At 46.7% G+C, this 21,179-nt stretch overlaps 1 protein-coding gene across 1 annotated transcript in view; it reads right to left on the reverse strand.

Moving 5' to 3' along the window:
- Window positions 1-557: 557 nt before the first annotated feature.
- Window positions 558-21,179, reverse strand: part of CngB (Cyclic nucleotide-gated ion channel subunit B) — a 64,307-nt gene continuing 43,685 nt past the window's right edge. Inside the window, exons 6-19 of the mRNA XM_084589139.1 lie at window positions 19,952-20,125; window positions 19,288-19,496; window positions 18,509-18,559; window positions 14,549-14,635; window positions 14,379-14,443; window positions 13,777-13,902; window positions 13,147-13,448; window positions 10,808-10,905; window positions 10,610-10,693; window positions 10,384-10,502; window positions 9,403-9,549; window positions 8,039-8,174; window positions 6,304-6,589; window positions 558-2,311 (exon numbers count right to left, since the gene is read on the reverse strand). Coding sequence (XP_084445265.1) covers window positions 1,908-2,311; window positions 6,304-6,589; window positions 8,039-8,174; window positions 9,403-9,549; window positions 10,384-10,502; window positions 10,610-10,693; window positions 10,808-10,905; window positions 13,147-13,448; window positions 13,777-13,902; window positions 14,379-14,443; window positions 14,549-14,635; window positions 18,509-18,559; window positions 19,288-19,496; window positions 19,952-20,125 — 2,288 coding nt within the window. The 3' untranslated portion in view covers window positions 558-1,907. The remainder of the gene's footprint in view (window positions 2,312-6,303; window positions 6,590-8,038; window positions 8,175-9,402; window positions 9,550-10,383; window positions 10,503-10,609; window positions 10,694-10,807; window positions 10,906-13,146; window positions 13,449-13,776; window positions 13,903-14,378; window positions 14,444-14,548; window positions 14,636-18,508; window positions 18,560-19,287; window positions 19,497-19,951; window positions 20,126-21,179) is intronic.

Consider the following 21,179-nt stretch of genomic DNA (forward strand, 5'->3'; position numbering starts at 1 on the left):
CACTGAGAAAGCCCATACTGTAGCCTTAATCATTTTTGATCAAAGGTTCGAATGAATGTGGATATAGTGGTCTTGAAGGCTCGGGGCTGATTTGCTAGTCACTCAAGCCAGAGTGATGCCACTTAATGCTTTGCCCACTTAAACACAGCAGAGTAACTGTCACTGCACCATATTATTCAGGAGCATTTTCTCCACTGCAGATGGGAGAATTTCGAATTTAGGTGCATAGCCTACCCATGCAGGTGAAATTGTGCATATGACCAGTGAAATAGAAAACAGATGCATAATCAACCAACCAATCAAGAAGCCGCATATGGAAATGTGCACATGCTGGTAAACACAAAGCTAGCTATCCTTTCACTCGAATTTTTTTCCCTTGCTTTCTGCAAACCTTACGAGAACCTGAAAAGAAAATGTATGCCAAAAAACTTATTTTTCTGTGGCTGTGACAGTACGCTTTGTGATGATGCATATTCAAAATATCTTTCTTCCAATAATAGCAATTTGTGAGTAGGCTTTCCATCACTTAAGTTTTGTAATTATGTGTATGAGTGCTAACTTTAGCTTTGGCAGATACCTACTGACAAAAAGCTTCTGGTTTCATTCCTGTACAATTAAATGGCTTGCTATCATAGACTGGCTGTGCTGAGGGTGACTTGCTATACATTGTTCACTCAAGCTGTGCAAGTTTCATGGTACAGGTGTACTGAAAGCACTTTTTGGGCATCAGAAAGGGGCCGTCTGATTATTCAAGAGTTACTGCAGTATTCTGAAGCACCAAATTCATTGCAACTTGTTTAGCATTGGTAGATGTGAGGTGCGTTTTGGCACAAGGTTTGAACCTACACTTACAAGAAAATGCTGTCTACATTGCTCTGTATATGTATACTGTGCAGCTGCTTGTATTGCCTCCATGCTTGGAAGAGTAATGGAAACTTAATGTCAGGGTGCATGTGATAATTCATGCAAGTGCATGATAAGTGTTGCTTTTACTGCATGTTATATACAAAAAGATGTCCTTAAATGATGCATTAGTAGTTCACAATCACATGCCTGTGTGCAGATGACTGCACTGAACAAATAGTAAAGGATTGTTGGTGTGGTTCGTAAATTGTGTTTAGTTTATTGTTCCACCTGCATTTAGGGGATGAAGCAAGTCTTGCACTGCAAGTACTCTATATCTAGAAATGAAAGTTTATTAGCAGCCCTAAATGTGGCTTTAGGCTTTTGCGTTGTAAAGCAGCTAAAGCTGCCCTAGTGCCTCAGTGGATGAACTGTACAGAATACAAATTTGCTGAATATGTGCGTTTAGTGTGCTTATGAAGACACCGCTGCACGGGTATGATGGCCCCATATTGTGCTTCGGTCGGAATATTTTACACGGCTAATAATGTGAAGTGTATGGCTTCCACCTGTGCCACTCAGTTGTTTGGCAGAGAAACATCCCTTTACAGGTGTCTACTTCAACTCTCAGGTACATTGATCAGCATGCCCCACCTTTAGGATGTATGTGGCCACTAGCTTGAATGTACACCTGCTAGAGATAAGCCTTAAATCTAATTTTTCTGTTCCTCAGCCCACTTCATTGTAGACTGGCGCTTACTGTTAAAAATAAATGACAGCCATGGTAAGTTCTGTCACATGGCGCTCTTTGCTCACTCCACTTGCCTAGTTTGGCACATGGCTCACATTCCACAGTAAAAGTCAAATCAAATTATCGTATACTTGAACAGCTTTGTGCCTTCTGAAGAAGTGGCTTCCTGTGAGGTTGCTCTACTTTGGATTTTCGTGGTTTCGTATTGGTGCCCATCCACCCTCTGCTTCAAGAGGACCGTCAGAACCGTCGACGTTTGTGGCACAGTACCACTCTGACTTGTGGGAAAGTTGGTCGCAGGCGTAGCAGGCTTTTAGCAGGGCGGCTCCTCAAAGTTCCAGCTTGGGGACGAGCTGGACGGAAAGCCTGGCGACACGAGGCGAAACTCGTCCCTCTCGTAGAGCTCGTTTCCGGACAGCGATGCTGACCGGAGGCTCGCCCTTGAGGAGGGTGCTGAACCGCCACTTTGCCGTAATGTCGCTGACACTTCGTCAGCTGTGTCTGCGGGGGGTCCATCGGCAGCCAGGTCGTGCGGCGCCGGCGGCGTCAGTGGCGTGACGCGACTGCGTGCCGTTAGGGGCCGCCAGTGGCGGCGTCCGGCGCACTCTGGGCTGTCGGCGCCTAAGCAGCGGCCCAGTAGCCGCAGCGGGGAGGGCCGCAGTCGCTGTGCCGGTGGGGTCGGCCGCTCGGGTCGCCGCTCCTCCAGGTGCCGAATCACTGCGTCAGCCACAGGAAAGGAACTCGGTCTCATTTTCTAGCTCTCTCGCTCCTAAGCTGGCCGCACGTAGCTGAAATCTAGTCAAACAGCCATAATTTCGCGCTGTGCATGGTCCCAGTTATTAAAAGCCTGTCACTGCTCGCGCAAACAAGCAACCATGCTTCACCTTTTTTTCAATTGCCTCTTTCCCTACTACACCAAATGAGCATCGTCAGCCCGCAAACGATAGCTTCGAGCACGATTTCGGAGCCTTCTGCGATGCTTACACGCTGCGCCACTTGGCACGGATAATCAGGCAACTGAATTTTCAATTTAGTTTTCATTTTTTTTTTCTCGCGGCGCCCTTTTTTGAATGCGCCACTTGACACGAAGTACATGCTTTTATCAGTCCGCTAACAGGTTGCTTACGGACACGCTTCGCCGGGCGTGTAATCAGGCAAATGAAAAGATTAGTTTTTAATGTTTTCTTTTTTTCTCTCAAAGCGCCATTTTTTGAGCGCTTTCCGAAAGCGCGAAAAAAAAAAAAAAAAAAGGAATGCCCAGCTCGAGAACGTTGCAAATCTCGTAACTTCGCCTGGTCTGCAGTGGATTTTATCGACACTCCGAGCAGCAGCGAGTCTGAACATGCTGCCTTTACTGTCAGACTTCAGCTATGAGCGACGACGACGGAAACCAAGCTGGAACCGCTTCGTTTTCGTCGTTGGCCTCATGTCCAGTTATTTTTTACCAAGAATACAACTCAACTTAAAACTTACTTCTTCCATAGAGTGGCCAATAAGAGACCAAACAGTTTGCATATCCCACAAAATAATTATCTTTTTCTATTTTTTTTTCACGCACAAGTGTATCTTTACAAGTTTTGTTTAATGTTTTAGTAACAACTGTTTTTGGCAATTAAACAGTTAAACTCCGTCCGTTTATCAGCTTGGTTGGGGTGGTGATGGTGGTGGCGGTAAAAAATTAATAGGTATTTTGTACAAGGAAGTGTTAGGGCCCAGGCTTTATTGGCTCAGGTCCTCACACATTTAGGTGGTGGAGCTCCTATTCAGGAGCTCCAATGGCGTCTGACGCCGCTCACGCCCTGGCAGCAAAGGGACTCCATTGGATCTGTAGGTGATGACAGATGAGCAGAGCCGCCTCCCAGGCTTCCCTAGGGGTGTAGGTGATTAAGGACTGGAAACTATAGAAGCTCTATATTGGGAACTGTGGGGTTTGGAAGGGCGTTCTCAGGCCATGTGGAAAACGTTCAATAAGGTCACTGCACACAGGCTGCAGCATCCATCGAACTGTGTTGAACGATCACCGGGCTTGAAAGGATCGCAGGCTTTTGAAGAATCACCGATCAAGAGGAAGACCGCGTTGCCGACGGTAGCGCTCTAGCACGGTGAGTGCCACAACTGTATCTCATCGGCCGTAAGCCGCCGGCGTCCAATGCTGCTTTCGTGTTGGCCAAGTTTGAGACTATACAACAGGCGCAAAAAAAAAAAAAAAAAAATCTGACCGACGATTACGATACTCGGTAATGCGAAATTTGAGTGCTGCTTTTGATATTTTGCGGAAAACGCAGTGTCGAACGCGCCTGCTTGGCCGGAGCGTTTCGCGGCAGCCGCCGCCGCAGAGGGCGCATGACAGATTGGGACTTTCCTTCCCGCGGCCTCGCATACCCCCGCCCACGACCGACCTAGAAGGAAGCGCGCGCTGCTTTCGCCCCGCGACCGTACCCTCCTCTTCTACTTTCTTTCTCACACTTTCGACATGTCCCCCACCGCTTTCCTCCGTGACCAGCCTAGAAGCGCGCGCCCAAGCGCCGCGTTAAAAAAAAAAAAAAAAAAAAAAAAAAAAAAAAAAAAAAAAAAAAAAAAAAAAGAAAAGAAAGGGATGAGGCGGTCTAGGTCGCTTTGAATGAGGGCGGCAGAAATGGGGTGGCTGTGTCGCCGATTCGAGAACGTATGCATCGAAGTCGGCGGCAGAAGCGCTTCGTGGTGTAGTGTGTGGCATGGTATGGCCTGGCTGAGACCCATTTGAAGAATGCGGTTAGTGCCATACCCTGTCCTAGACTGTGCCGGTAGGGTAAAGCATTTCACTCCTGCATCTAGACGAGGAGAGAGACTGAATTTTTGCATTTCGGTGGGCGCACAGCAATAAACTGGTTCTAGAGTGGAATAGCAACAGAAGTCGCCGTAGTATTTTACGAGACTGCTGGTTACTCTGCAGTCAGAGAAGACATCGATTCCGTCTCCTGTCTGTGCAGATAATGTCATGTATTTATTGCACTTGCCCATCGGTCTTACCTCGAGGTAAGTTTAACAATGTCTGCACTAAACGTTCTTACAAAGGAATTGCTTAAGCAGCAAGCTACGCATGAGGTAAACTCAAAAAGTGTGGTGTTATTCAGGGCCTAAAGCAGTGGCAATGGTTCTATTCCCTTCTCCAAAGGTGCGCCATTATTTTATGGACCTCTGTGATGACCTGAATATACCGAGCGGAAACAGCGATAGCCGAGAAGCGCGATGAATATATAAAGAAAGCGTTGGAAAGCATTCAGCAGCGCCGGTGCCCATCATCACAGAGCATGGAAATAAAGTAAGGCAGCATGAGAGGACGAAAATGCTGGAAATGTTTTTCACGATTAAGCTAAGCGCCGCAGTTTTTCTAGCGTACGAGAAATGTTACATAACACACTGACTGTGGAACAAGCTCTATTCGCATTGATGTCTATACAGACTTCTGTGCAGATAGGTAGGTAGGTCTGCGCAGAGGTGTGACGTCTAAAAAGTGAGACCTCAAGTCTCAACCGTACCTCTAAAGTGTAAGGGGGGAAACAGTAGCAACTGTTGCATTAAATTGCGTGTGAGGTAGCAAGTTTAAAAGAATCGCGTAGCCAGGCTACGCGCACAGCTTGCCTATACATCTGACAGGATCCAGTTTTTGCAGTGCCGCTAGGCTCGGAAAGTTTAGTGCGAATTAACTGCAGTGCTGCGGTTAACATCATAATTTTGAAAGGGGCGCATAATTTTTCCCCGTGCGCTGTCGTTTGTTGCTCCAGTGGTTGGGGGGAAATCAAAGTTTAGGAGTTCTTAATACCACAGAATATAACTACGTTCCGCTTCAGCTGGACATTCCATATTTATAGAGCGAGCAGGATGCACAGACGGCACTATCAAATAATTGTTTTAGTTGTTGATGTCATATGAATAATAAATAACTCACAGGTGACGATACGGTGCGGCGCGAGAAAGCTGCGTCAGCGGCGTCGGCTGCACATTTCGTCTTTGCATTGAGATCGCCTCCCTGTTTCGTCTCCGAGTTTAATTTTTTCATAGCTTTTTCGTTCCTCTGCTGTCTGCCTTCTGGTGGGTGAAGCCCTCTGGAGGGTGCAAGTGGTGCTGGTTGGACTTTCTGGGGAGTGAACGGAGCTTCTAGAGTGAGAAGTGGGTGTTGGTTTGTAGATGGGCCATGCAACATTTATTCAGACAGACACGTGCGCGCGCGAGTGCGTTTGTTTTCCGCCGATAAAGACTGAATTACGGCGAGTGATAGCGCGGCTGACTTTCGGCGCTGACTGTCAAGTTCAGAAACGGATCGGTATTGATTTAGGCATCTCGGCTGTGACAAAGTGCGGGTGGGAGGGGGGGGGGGGGGGGTCGTTTTCTTGCAAGCGGCGAGATATTAGTCTGTACTGCATTGGCCCTCATTTATCTTGACCAAAAAGTTACAGAAATTTAAAAGACATCCCCTTCCCCAACTGCCTTTTCGGTTTTCGCTGTCATAGGCGAAACGGGCTCTGACAGCGTGGCGGCATGCGTATACTTTGCTGACGTGGTTCTTCGTTTCACTGTTATGAACCCCTGCCGTTGAACATAAGAGTACAAGACGCAGTGTTGGAGCAAGACGGCCCAAATTAGTACGCTTGGCACAAATTCTCAGAAGTGAAGTCGCAGAAGTCTTTTGCACCCTTTTGTGCCGCTAAGCAAAGGCGGCCGACACTTACCCGCGGGCGAGCTCTTGCAGCGTGGCGGCACTGAACGCGGGACGCGCAGTCCCGAGGCCGAGGTGGCCCTCAGGGTTAATGCGTTCTGGGTCACGTCGTGGTACGTGTCCACCCGCATCTCCACACCGTCTTCGTCGCGGAAGCTGAGTGTCGTGGGCCGCCCCATGGCCTCGCTAGAATCACTGCTGCTGTCGGACTCGCTGCCGCTAGTCGGTCGCTGGCTGGTTCGGCCGCCAAACATGCGCCTCGCCAGGGCCGAGCCGGTTTTCGACTCCGGCCGAAGCACCTGCGCAACAGCATGAGCCTTGTGTGAAGACCTCTGCAAGGCAGCTTCTCCACTATAAGATGCATAGTGCGACAGAGCACGATATACAGGAGCAGTGAGCTCAACAAAGGGACCTTCTGGGTTAACAATGATCGTTGAGCAGAGATAAGCGAACGCGTGCAATTTGAGGCATAATTAGTTTGCCAGGTTGCAAGAAATACGGGCTCAGTGTCGTAAATGTGCCTCAATTACTATTTTAATTATTAAAATAAGACCGCTTAACCTGCTGGTTGACTGATTTGAGAGCTGCAACCACTTAATTTATCGCGCTGTTATTGGGAGAAGCAGACATGACAGTAATTGAATTACAGTAATGAAATTACTGTAATTTAATTACTTTTTAGTAATTTGTAATGTAATGTAATTACTTTTTCGGTTCGGTGATTTAGTAATGTAATGAATTACTTTTTGGTAGTAATTTCGCAGCAAAAGTAAATAATTTCTTTCGAAATGACTTTTACTAAAGTGCGCCACTACTCCTTCAATAGACAACAAAGTAGAGTGTCGCGAAAGCAGGACCGACGTGCGGCAAGCCGAAGCCAGCGTAACGGATCGGCAAAAGGAGACAGAATTGAGCAGAACAGTGCGTCTGAAAGCAATTGTCCAAGCAGCAGGATACAAGACACCAAGAGAATGCCGAATGGATAGATGGTGCAACAAGGCCGGAGTTAAAAATTAGTTGGGAGCGCGGCACAGTGGCACTCCCTGTTGCGTCGGCTAGGGCACAGTGGTGCTTGGTTACACTCGTCACCAGGGAGGGTTGGGGTTGGGGGAGATAGGCGGAAGGGTCCATGGCGTGAGCCACCGTGGCTTGAGCATTAGTGAGCACAAGGTACCGACGTCGATTCTTGGGACTGCGGAAGAAATAAATAACCTTCGGGCCTTCAAATGGCGGAGACAGCTCCGGGCCAGCAAGACGCTGGGTTCGCCGGTCATTTCACGATCGTTCGACCATGCTTCTGCTTCATTTATTTTATTTTTATTTATTTATTTATTTTTTTTTTGCTGCTATTTTGCTTTTTTAATGGAAAGTGCTATAGGAAAAGAGGAAAGAATTAGCTCTCTGGGATGGAATTTGGCGGGAAAACGAAAGAATGTGTGTGCTTCGCGTCTGGAAAACAAGTTGCTGTTTTATTACTAGCTTTACTTAGTTTTTGCATGGACGGGGACTAGAAAGTAATTTAAAAGTAATTGAATTACTCAGAAGTAATTGTAATGTAATTTCATTACGTTTTGGGAGCAGTAATGAGGAATGTAATTAATTTTCTGCGATTTCCAGCAAAGTAATTAGTAATGTAATTTAATTCCTTTTCAAAAGTAATTTTGGCATGTATGGTGAGAAGTGATAGGAGATATCAGTAATAAAATTCGTGCTGCTGTTTAGAATTGGTACTTTGTTTTTATACTTACTTGCAGCACGGTCTGCACCAGTTTGGGAGTCTTTGGTCTTGCCGGGGGCGTCTTTATGATGGGTTCAGCATGGATGCGTCGGGCTTTGCTCTCCAGTGTCTTCTCGTTGGAGGCCTTGTTCTTCATCATCTGGCTTCTGCGGGAACATAAGAACGTCAAGACAGTACTGGCCGTGCCACCTTCCTGCTGTCTATTCTTTAAAGCGCAGCTTGCCCGGATGATTAAAAAACAGATTATATTCACGTTGACGGGCCAGCGTGAATGACTATATACGGCAGAAACTGCAACTAGAATGGTCTTTAAAAACTGCCCATTATCTCGGAAGCGCAACTGTTCGAGAAAACTCGGTAGAAAACAATACGGTTAGCGCAAATCTCATCAAGTTTAACTTTTTTTGCTACGCTGTGTGTGTCGCAATCAGAAAAAAGAAAAGTATTACAAGAGTCCGTTAAGTTTGTACCCACTGGAAACCGGTAAATACCAAGCGAGTCTGTAACTTCACGTATCACTGGTTTATAGTTTGGGAAATTTGGTCAATAAAAAGTCAATAAAAACGTCTTGGGTTCATTTGCGCAATTAAGGATTTAATTTCCTGGTGTTTTGATGCTAGATAGTATGCCAAACGGCGTTAAAGAGCAATAACTATGTAAAAAAATTAGAGCTCTCTGGTTAGTGTGTCTATGAACCTTAAATAGTTGGGAGGGCATTTATTTACGCACCTGGCACGTAGATGAATAGGGTAACAGGGGTTGGGCGAGGGAAACAAAGCTATCAAGCATGTGTGAGTATTTAGCTGTTGCATCTAAAAGTTTTAGGGCGGCTTGTTCATATACCTGTTTCCTGCCCTGGAGCTTTTTTTCGGCCGATAATTTTGCGCGTGCAAGGAATGGCTACGAGAGACAAGTGCTTATGTTGACAGTCCTGCGGGCTACAATACGCTCCAAAGCATGAACAAGGGCGGCAAGCACTCCCTGTTGGGTTCAGTATGTAGGAACTGATTTTCTAGTCACTGTCTGGGCAGTCGAGACAACGTATTTTTAAGTGCTTCGCACATGTAGTGCGAAGAGAGGATAACCGATAGTCGCTTAGGGTAACAAACTGTATTCCAAGGGAAGGAAAGCGTAGCAGGGGGAGGCAGAAAGTTAGGTGGGCGGATGAGGTTAAGAAGTTTGCAGGGGTCAAGTGGATGCAGCTTGCAGAGAACCGGGTTAAGTGGAGAAATATGGGAGAGGCCTTCGCCCTGCAGTGGGCATAGTCAGGCTGATGATGATGATGACGACACAAATTCGGGACACAATGCGTGGGTGTCTGAATACGATCCAAACTATACACAGACGAAATCGATCAGGCGCGAACGAGCTCACTTGGCTTTTCGGCGCAGCATGGCCTCCACATCGGGGTAGTCGTGCAGCACGTCGTTCAAGTCGTCTTTGCTAAGCACGAAGAGGTTCGAGAAGCCCACCGAGAGCACGTCCGCGGTGCGCCGATTGAAGCCAGGCAGTCCGAGGAGACTAGGGAGCGGAAGGAGAGGTACCGAGTGCTTCAAGAGGGGATCGCTCAGGTATCACTGGTTTGCACACTTGATGCCATTACTGTCATTCATTTGATACATTGAGAAGTAATGTGATTAACCTGCAAATAAGCTCTGGTATACCATCAGATGATATGTTCAGGGCCATCATCGCCTAGTACTGAACCAATAGTGTGCTGTACAATGCTGTTGTCGGGACAAAATTCGAACAGTCGATACAGTTATTTTATGTGATGACGCATTAGAGAACGCACAGCGCGAAAGACTTGGGAAGACTTGGCTGAGTATTCGTCTTTCGAACTGTCGGTTTGCCAAGATGACTGACAGAGCCAATTATTAAGAGTCCACAGTGAGTCATGTCTGTTTTCTTTTTATTGCTGCCATAAACTAGCCGTATTACCTCTGAGAATGGCGCACAGATGTATGCACGTAGCCGCGGAGTGTCATCCTTAACAGATTCTTCTCTGTGTTGTGTGCGCAAAGAATATTTCTTGTGGGCAGCTCCCCTCCACGGCACCCCTCAAGGTAATCTTATCGACTGATGCCAGGTCAGAGGACTGCGGGTGACGCTAAGTTGGATCTAAGTGTTTTGAGCATGTGTTTGTGCACTGAAAGCTCGCAAAATAAGATGTCAGCTGCCTCTCTTGATATACCATTCAATGTTAGTGTACGAGTAAGTACACTGAAATTTTGGTTTTCTATAGAGAGGCAACAAAATGCACACGGAGGCACTATCGCAAGCATCAGTTGTTTCCCACGAAGAGAGTGCGATATCACTCTCTTTGAGAAGCTATGAAGCGTCTTCTCTTCGCACCTGACTTCCCCGAACACGCTGCCTTCGGTGAGGGTGGCGAGCACGACATTATTGTTTTCGCCGCCGATCACATTTATGACGCCTTTGTTGACGATGTACATCTCCACTCCAATTTCTCCCTGCAAATGACGGAAGGCATTAAATAATGCGTAGCGAGGGCACAGTGCTCGAAGACGCGTAATGAAATTTGGTGTCACGGAACACAGAGAAGAAGAAACATGCGCACCTTGCGACAGATGTAATCTCCGGGAAGGAATAAAACAGATTGGAGCTTAAGCACTAAGTCTCGCAGCATTGACCGCTCGCAGTCCTGCATAAAAAAAAAAAAAAAAAAAAAAAAAAAAAAAAAAAAAGTGAAGAACGAGATATGCATGCCCTGTGCTGGTCACGACTAACTGCTTTAGTTTTGTTGCGCTGAACGCACCTGGAAAAACTGAACCTTGGCCAGTGTGTTGTAATGAACGCTGATGGCGATGTCGGTCTTCATTTTTCTAGGGAGCGTGGCCAATATGGAGTTTTCATCTGCAACCGAAAGAAGCTCGATAAATGGTCGCTTATGTCGAGCAGAAGTTGAATAGTTGTGGATTAAGGTCGACTTTAGATTGACGCTAGTCTGACTGGGCATGGATTCGAGCGAAGCTGTGCACATCGAACCAGCATCACCAAGGTGAAAGAAAAAAAAAAATAGCCCCGTCTAAAGCACTATATGTAGTGAATGAAATAGAAACTGCATCACCATAATGGCTCAGTGCTTAGGCCCGCCCTCAACTACTGAGTCGGAGAACCCGGGTTCAATCCCGGCCGAGGCGGCCACGTTTCGATGGGGTCGGAAGGTAAGGCGCCCGCGTACTGTACGATGCCAATGCACAGTGAATACGAAATTACCCGCAGCTCTCCACTACGGCGACCCCATCATACTGAGTTGCTTAAGACGTTAAGCTCCACAAACCAAAACAAATAGCTACTGAATTACAAATGGCCCTTGACGTAGCTGGCAGGCCGATTGCGAAAACAGCGGGGCGCACATATTTTGGTTTAGTTTCGTTTGACGCAGTTTAACGCCCCAAAGCGAATCTGGCTATATGAGGGACGCCATTATAGAGGGCTCCGGATAATTTCAACCACTCACGGTTCTTTTACGTGCACCCACAACGCACGGTATACGGGCGCCTTGCACTTCGCCAGGAGGCAAAGACACAACGGGAAAGTAGACGATTTAATTCCGATTACCAATACTAGCTAGTAGTCACGCGATATTTATTTTTTATCCTTACACGATAAAAATGATTCGCTGGCTCCGGTCTTTATTTTCGCGCGCTCCCACTGCGTACCTTCGTCCTTCGGGTACATCTTAAATGGGAAAGACCACGGGAAACATAAAGCCCAAAGGATCGCGTTCTTCCAATTTTATGGTGCAAAGTGGGCAAACGATATGAGACTTTCATGAATTGTCACCTCTCGATCACACGCATTTTGATTTAACACGAAAGCGCATGCGCGCTTTCCCATGCCAAAAGTTGCCTTCCGAGACAATTGTTTTTATATTTTGGAGAAAAATAGGCTTTTATAGACCACTGGCTGCAATACTCACTAGGCTCATATTCGTGAAACCCTTTCCACTGCATTTGGTGTACCAAACCGTACAGTTATTCCGCAAGTTGATCCCTTTGACAGAAAAAGTTTCCGAGTGGCCGACGTCCTGTTACGGAATCAACTTTTTTTCATCGTACAATAATTATTCTTTCCATGAGCACATAATTTAATTCTTTGCCTTCAGAAGAATGAAATCAGCAAAAATATAATTCAAATTAGAAAACGAGAGGACGCCCCTCTGCGGTGGTAGGTACGTGCAGTATTTAACACCCATCCCCAAAAGTTTAAACAAAAATGCAGGAATCGTGGGAATCGTTAAGTACAGAAGTGATTTAGACTACAGAGGAAACAAGAGGCTGTGCTCAAGCGAAATAAACTGAGGAGAAAAATAGAAAAAAACACTCGTTCGTGTGCGTCCTTGATTTTGTTCCATTCGCAAGCTGTTCTGAATTCCTCTGTGAGATGAACTAGCCGATCAAAGTAAACGCACTATCGAAATTAGGTGAAGACTGCGTCCTAATACCGTGGTCAAGCCCTGCTGTTAACGCTCTGTTTTAGAAGTTGCTGCAGCGGTGTTAAAACTGTGCTGCGTAGATATGTGGAATTCCGCTCCTCCATTTCTATTCTACACCCTTCTTCTCCATTTTCTTATTTTTTATATTATAACATTATGCAGAGGATGAGGTTTATCGGCCCAAAACTGCATGTAGGCTATGAAGTGTGACGGAGAGTCGTGCTCTGTATAACTCCTACCGTCTGGGGTTGTATGCACATTTAACTTGCATTGGACACGGCGGCCCTATTTCGATGCGGGCCAAATGTGATAACGCCGCGTGCTGTGTGACGGTAGTGTACGTTAAATGACTCCAGGTGCCGCCACTGCCGAATTCAATCCTGCAGCCTTTCACTCATCAACTGAACTCCAAAATAAAAGGATGTAGCACGGCGGATGCGATACAGAGGGGCGCAAATGCAAAGTGTTTACCCCCGCGAGCATTCTGGCGCGCTCTTGTGCAGTTGAAAACAAAGTTGAAACAAATATAGACGCTAGGAAGGAATAGAATATTCACAAGCGGAGCCAAATAAACGTTAGCCTGCTGCGTTTTATTATTATTGCGTAAGTTTCTTAATCGGCCAGCAAAATGTGTCTGAAAGGAGGGCGTCGCTCACCGAGAGTCTTCTTCTGCGCCCACGTGTGGTTGAGCCAGAGGCGGACCCGGCGCTGCAGGTCGTCGGGTAGGCCGAGGCGGCGCAAGTGGCGCACACAGGCATCCACCGCCTGGCGACACTGGGTGCGGCCCTGCGTGGCCGTGGCCACGATGTCGCGAACTTGGCCGATCAGGAAGGCGAACAGAAACACGCCCAGCAGCCACGAGAGCGTCATGTACGCGTACTCGAGCTCGTTGCTAGGCTTGGCGTTTTTCCCGATCGACGTGGCCGTCTTGAAGGCGAAGTAGAAGCAACGCACGTACCTGCATGGGCGGCGCGCGGCGTCCTCTCAGTCCCGGCGAGGCCACACAGAAATGGGCCCGAAGACATGCCTTTTTCGTAGTTTTATGTAGGGCTTGACTTGCAGATACCGTTTTGGTATACCCCTGGATTACGACATGTTACTGACACTTTGTTTCATTCTGAATGTTCTGTGCGGGGTTGCCATTGCAATTTTAGTTTATTTGGGAAAAACAATTTGTTGAGCTTTCAGCGGATCACAATGTAATCCTGGCGCATAGGCGCTGAAAAAAAAAAAAAAAAAAGAAAGGAAGGAAGGTAAGAAAAAAAAATTATCTAACGTTTACTTACGCGGTCTTGTTGCCGCCTTGAAAGACGAACGGATTGGAGCCAATGCCTTCGTACTTGGAAATGGCGTAGTAAGCGCAAGTGTTGAGGTGGATCAGGTACATCATGTAAAGAAGCGTTCGCAACACCCTGGGAAAAAAGTACAGATCGTGTCAGCCCAAAAAAAATTGCCGCTTAAGATTTATTACAAAGTTACCTAGTGGCTGGCAATAAACCCATATAGGGTTCAACTTTGATATGCGTTTTGGAGAGGGTGGAGGGATATAAGTAGATGTTTTTCTTTATGTTTGCAGGTACGCTAGGAGATTCGCATGCGATGAACTTGCTTTAGTTTTTTCTAGATATCGTACTCCACTATGTTAAAACCTTTCTCACACCACAATAAAAAGCTTAAAGATACAAATAATAAATAAAGCGCGTTGTGTTTACCTTGCAGTCTTTTTTCCTAGTCGGGGGTAAAAATATAAAAAAATACTTTCATTTTCTTTTTTTATCTGGCACGCAGCTTCTATCGCAGAAAGTAATTCTGCCCTTCAGATTGAGACCTGAACTTTCACCCCGTGCGTAATACGTTGCATACCGTTTGTATTATTAAACTCGCTTACCTGATCACATAAGGCGACTTGGCAAGGGCGTCGATACGGTCGAAAAAGTCCCAAAATGTTTGTATCTGTACAGAAATACCACGTGTTGTGCATAAATATCTAGTGCATGTTTTAGAAGCCTGCCAAAAACCGACGTGTTCACGGCAGATGTGTAGAGCACGGACACTCGCCTTGAGCATGCGCGGCAACCTGAGTAGTGGGTTGACACCGTACACGTAGTACAGGAGGTCCAAAGGCAGCAGGGAAGCCACATCCATCTGCGACACATTGCAACGGTTCATTGGGCCTCGATCGTGACTGGAGTGCACGAGCACACGAGGAAATCAAAGTCAGGGTGGTATAATTACAGTTAATTCAGTTAGCACTATGATGACCCTGCCTTTTTTCCTCGCCCTTCACCGCCGCACAGTGCAGCGCGTGCAGCTACGTCGTTGATGGAGCTTAATCACTAACTCTTGTTCTTTATTTCGCATGCGTACCGTGGAACCGCGGTATACTGTGGTGAAGGTTCTCACAGAAAATAACATCTCGTAATTTTATAACGTCGTCGCAGTCAGGCAGGTCACTGCGTGTCTGCCAAGACCATGGTATCGGCCACTTTTACAGTGACGGCTGTTGGTGGCTTTTCTTTTTTGAATTTCAGCCCATACTCAGAGAGCGAAAGAGAGAGAGAGAGAAACTGGGTCACGCGTTGGATGCCTAATTTTACACCGCCTGTGAATGTGGCTACATTGTATTGTATACTAGGAAGCATTGTCGGATGGCATTGTTTGTAGTGCGCGAACATTAATAAGGCTGCATTAATTTATTCGCAAATGGGCAAGAGAAATGACCATCACATCATCTACTCTGTGTGGAAAAAGTAAAAAAAAAAAGAAAATCTCTACTACAATCCCTTTCCATATAAATTACGGTAGCAATAACTCATATGCATCCACTCTAACGCAGCCATACAGATTCGACGAAGGAACAGTATATATAACCGATCTCGGATATATCGAACTCGAAGATGATTGAAAAATAGTTTGACATATAAAATATGCCAACAAATAAGTTTCTTTGTAACCCAGAAGCGTGCATACAGTACCCCAAGCAAGCGGCGTGCTTCCTGCTGTGATAAGCATCCGCCGGCATAACTGGCAGCCCACCGTTCGCCGCGAGTGCAGCGCGTACGCACCTGGGCGTCCAGCGTCCTTTCGCGATAGGTTAAAAAGAGAGCCGCATCTCTGCGAGCCGTTCCATGTGCGCAAGCGTGCGCTCTCAGTATTTCATGGGAACAGATTGGGATGTCAGGACACGCGCCTTGCGCCGCGTGGCACAAATGCTTTTAATGTTGGGATTGACCTCAAGGCAGTGCAGACGGTGCTTCGCGAAAAGCTACTTGTGATCATAAGAGGGCTAATTCTGTTAATCGTACACTATAAACGAAACAATAACTTCTCCGTCAGCAGCGAAGCAGGCCGCGCTAGCGCCGCCGCAAGCCTTCGGTAAGGCTGGCTTCACCCCAAAACAACACATTGAACCCCAGCTTTTCTACATGACAGCAGTGTCGCGTTGAAAACTCTTATGCCAGACCAAATGCATCTTTCAATCGGATTCAATGAGCACCTCATCCAGCGGTTATATAAAGTTAAAGCTGATAGCAGGCGGCCAAAGCTGCGCAGCCTACCTGGCTCCGCGCGCGAAAAGTGACCATGCGTTATCGCCAGACGAAACACCCTGGCAAGGGCATGGCGCACAGTTCGATATATCGAATGTTCCCCTGAACGGGAGTTCGATATAGGCGATCACCACTCATGCACACTTGCATGATATTTTCAAAGGGGTATTCCGAGAATTCGATGTAAACAATAATTCGATATATTCGGGCTCAATATATTTGGGATAGACTGTACTTCGAAATTGTCGCAGGAGGCGAACATTTCATGCCTGTCTGGGCCATCAGCCTGGATTCGATGTTTGGTCACTGAGATCTATTGACAGTTGATATTTTTTGACGAAAGAGTAGCGGCGCGTGTGCGCAGCTGTTTCGTTTCCTTCCCATCGCTACCGCCAAAAGAGAGAGAGAGGGCAGGTGACAAGTGCGCATGCGTGTGGAGATAAAGCGATAAAAATTACAGCCGCTTGCACGAAAGTTACGACGACTGTTGAGCATACTAGCTGGTTTGAGAAATTATGGCCCAATAATGACGACACGCATGACGGGAAGACGCAGCTACACCGCGGTGGCTCAGTGGTAGCGACGCTCTACTGCGGCTGCCGATGACGCGGTCGCCTGCTGTGCAATGTCAGTAAACATTAATTAACGTGCACTGACATTGCACAGTAGACGGCCGCCTTACGAGGGACGTGGGGCCCATGTGGTCGAAATTGATCCGGAGTCTTCCACTACGGCGTTCCTCGTGGCCATGCCGCTTTGGGATATTCAGCGCTACCATACCGCGACGTTACAATGATTGTTTATGTTGTTACGGACAAGGAAGAAGAAGCCGGTAGTGGCGTGGGCCGAAGCGCTCGCGCTAGGCCTGCCTACATTCATTAAAATCATCTCATTGCCATCTGCCAAGGTCACGCGGTTTTGCCGCCCCGTAACAATACTACGGGAACTTTATTCAGTGACAAAAACAGCACAAAAAACACTAGTAAGAGGTTACTGTGGACTTAAAGTGGCATTTACTGACAAAAGGATCCGTGTTACAACACTCGGTCGGATCCCAGCAAAAGACGCTCATACAAGCACTCCATCCACACGCACCGAATGAACTGAGCTACGCTTGATCATAATGTGAGAAGCCGTTGTCCACGTGTAGTGACGACATTAAGATTTGCATCGGTTCGCACTCAGGAAAAAGAAAATCATCATCATCAGCCTGACTATACCCACTACAGGGCGAAGGCCTCTCCCATATTTCTCCACTTAACCCGGTTCTGAGCTAGCTGCATCCACTTGACCCCTGCGAACTTCTTAATCTCATCCGCCCACCTAACTTTCTGCTGCCCCCTGCTACGCTTTCCTTCTCTTGGAATCCAGTTTGTTACCCTCAGCTACCATCGGTTATCCTCTCTTCACGAAAAAGAAAATGGTGGTCGTTTAAGTTTCACTTAACGATAGCGCCTCCTGTACGGTACTCATACACGAATTAAAGTACACGAAATACTGAGCCACTGCAATACTCATATACATGCTACTACGGCACATACTCACCACAACCCATTGGCTAAGCTACCTCTAATTAACTCTTACTAGCGAATCTTTCTGACCAAAACGTAGCGCATTCGTGTGGCCCAGGTTCAATACACAAAATGGGACATAGCAGCATTTCATTTTATAGAATTATATCTTTGCCCTGTTCTCGAATTATTATTTCCGACGAACGCCGCCGCCGACAACACCGGTCTTTTTTTGGTGCAACGAGCTCCTTAATGCTATCGCGTTAAGAAAAGAATTAAGAAAAGAAGAGTCCTAATGCATCAGAAAGCAACAAGTACCACCAGCTTTGTCTTTGTCAATTCACCTTACGCAAAAGACAAATGCAGGGTCATTTCTTCCTCTTTAGTAGAACTCTTAGCTCGTGACAGCTCACCACAGCACCGAAAACGGTGAGCCATCTCCACGTGTATGCGTGGCGTCGTCGTTCACCCGTAACGTGAGCTATTTAGTGCAAAGTCGCGAGTTATTTAATGTTTAATTTTCACGCCTTTTAATGTTCTGAACTTTTCATGTTGCATTGGCTGTTATGATCAAATACAAAATATGGGAAATGTGCAGCTGAATCAAGAGCTATAGTTGTATTAAGGTCGGGACGCCACTTGCAAAACAGTTGGGTAGAAGTAGAACTATGCACATTCACGCAGCATTTAACTGCGCACATTTAACCAAAAAAATAAAAATTAAGGCACAGAAACAGAAATCAAACGTTGGTAATGAATATGTTTCTTCAAGCAACCAACGAAACTCCATGCCATTCCCCTCTCCAAGGGAGTTACACGGAAGCACACCCTGCTAGTAAGACCGGCAGGCTTTTTGTAATCGGCAATAAAGGCCACTGCCGAGCATTACGCACACTAAAATAAACAGCAAACAAATATCCGAAATGTTCATTTGAAAAGTCTGAAGGTGGAATTGTTACCTTAAAAATGAACTTGCGGAAGTAGTTCCGTCGAGTGAGCTTGGGGTCTTCCTGCGAGAGATGAAACGCGTGTACAGTGCGCCGCCAGATCGTGACGTTACAGTCCACGTGCCCTGGCGCGGGTAGTTCAGACAGTGTTTTCGCACGATACCATCGGGCTAACTAAGTTAAACCCAAGATAGTTTTTGTGCGAAAGCACTATCTCACATGGTCAAACCAACTAAGAATGTTGTGGCTTGCACACTGCGAGCTCGGAAGAAAAAAAAAAAAAAACCGTCTGAGCGATGCGAAGCGAATTCAAACCCAGGAATTTCTCGCGGGGAGTAAATGCGGGACGGCGTGGCTATCGCCGCAGCCGATCGTCCCGCATTCATGCTGCAATACACTCTCGCGTTGTGCATTGCTAGCCATCGTCTCCCTCAACGTTTATCTGTGCGCAAACGCTTTCTCTCGTCCAACTCGATTAACTACGCCAAAACTCGACTATTTTATTTTGGAAACACAATAAAAGGCGAATGCACAAGGAACGTTGGCGACGGTAGAAAGGTAACAACGAAAGCTTTCTTCATGAAAATAAAAGGTGGCTGTGCTTACTAGGAACTCAGATGAAAGAGTAAGACCAGTCGGCGTCGCCAAAATGCTTTCTACTGTAGTTTTACTTTATTTCGAGAATGCTACATTTTTATCTACTAGTAAATGGCAAAACTAAAAGCGCGAGACTTTGCTATTCTCCAAGAAGGGCGTCGTTGGAAGAGTGGGAATCACTATAGCATACGTACCACCCACATGCCAGCAGAATGGAACTTGATGCGCGCCTTGAAAAGCAGGATGTCGAGCAGGTACACAAGGTCGGACAGGTAGTCACAAGCGAAGAAGCCGGCCTCGTCGGCGTGCGATCCTTCCAGGAACACGGCGCGCAGAAAGATAGCCCAGCAGTTGTACAGGAAGCACACGCTCACCGCCAGCTGCCACGACACATAGAGCTTGCCTGCGATGCGCGGCACGCTCATCACTGTTTCCGCGCTAGGTTAATTATCTTTATTTTCTCACATCTTCACTTACTTCCCTGAAGACGCGCACAACAAGTAAACGCGTTTTTCCGCTGCCAGGTTTTGCCAATCAATTTTCAGTCAAGAGCTCTGGGCACAATAGGAAAGAGGGTACCTCGACAAGCGGAGCTGAATAAAGTTTTTGGTCTGTCTGAAAGAGACACAAAAGAACGTGCTCCATTCCGAATGTGTACGTTTCGAAGGACATAACTGAGAAACCGCAAGCCATGGCATGATCCAGGCGCTAATATACTTAAGGCAGTCAATCATTCTCACCGTTATTCTACTCAAAGTTCTACTACTGCAGTGATAAATACGCCTCATTTAGCCACTTTGACATACCGCCATGTAGTTCCAAGGCGGGGACTAATGGCGTTAGTGCGCCCTTACTCACTCTGGGGGTCGATGGTCCTAGGGAAAAGGCAGGTCTTCTTGGGTAAGGAGCAGCATGCTATCCTGAGAAGCAGATCTGACTCAGCTTGACTCTCGGCTGGGACGTCCTCGGCAAGCGCAAACGAGTCCAGCCGTAGTCGACTTTCGTAGTCCTCCCGCTTCTCAGGTGGAGGGGCTGCGTGGCCAAAGAATAGCCTCTTAGCTCTCTTGAAGCCACATGCAACGCAAGATGCGGATGCACATATATCTTACAACGTCATATTAATTTAGGGAAAATGCTGTGGTATAACAGCTAATCCACACTTTCGGTGTGTCCTGCTAGCATGCACGAGGCGCAAGGGGAGGGGGAAAACTGAAACTTTGGAAGCCTTAATGCAATAAATCGGAGTTTGGAAATGAATAAAATAATGACGTGCCTCCGCGAAGTGTCTGTTACTCGTCCGAGATGTCATGGGTGCTACTACTTTGCAAGTAACTACAGGGCAGAGCGCATATGCTATTTAATCATCGATGCTGGAAAGAAACTGAGGTATGCGCTTTGCACACGTGGACGCGCATGTAAAGCATAGAAAAAAAAAAAACACAAACGATCAGTGATATTAATAGAGCATCCTTAAGGATCTTTAAGGGTTTGAACGACCTTTGTGCTAACTGAGTTGCGCCTTTAAAAGGCAACTGAGGCGGTTTTGGAGTTCAAATAAAATAAGGGCGTCGAATCAATGAAGGCTCTTGGTAAATTATGCCAGGTAGCTTTGCGCTAGCATTTAAATTGACGCCGCAATCTTTGAGTTCAGGCTTCTCCACAGCGCACAGTGTGGAGTAGGCACATTTAAATGGCAGCGCAAAAAGAATCGGTGAGCTTAATCTACAAGTTTCATATATTCTAACGCGTGCATCTTGTGAAATTCTCGAAAATGTGGTTCAGCTTCACTTAAAGGGCACGACCCAGCAGTATTAATGGTATCCCATCAGCCCTTGCAGATCTTGGTTCGCGTACATGCCAATCGCTTAATCAGAAATCCCATAATTTGGGCATCAATTACCTCATCAGCATGAAAGAACACTGAATAAGGGTAGAGGGGGGGGGGGGGGGGGGGGGGGTTAGCCTCAGTTCGCAAGCCGAGCCAACGTTTCTACAAGGGGATTTGTCTACAGACTTGAGAACTGAGGATCCCCTTCTACCCTAGTTCAGATGTTCAGTGCTCTTTGATACTGTGTAGCCATCTTCT

Source organism: Amblyomma maculatum, chromosome 1 (assembly GCF_055883805.1).
Source record: "Amblyomma maculatum isolate TAMU_Amacu chromosome 1, ASM5588380v1, whole genome shotgun sequence".
Taxonomy (NCBI): Eukaryota; Metazoa; Arthropoda; class Arachnida; order Ixodida; family Ixodidae; genus Amblyomma; species Amblyomma maculatum.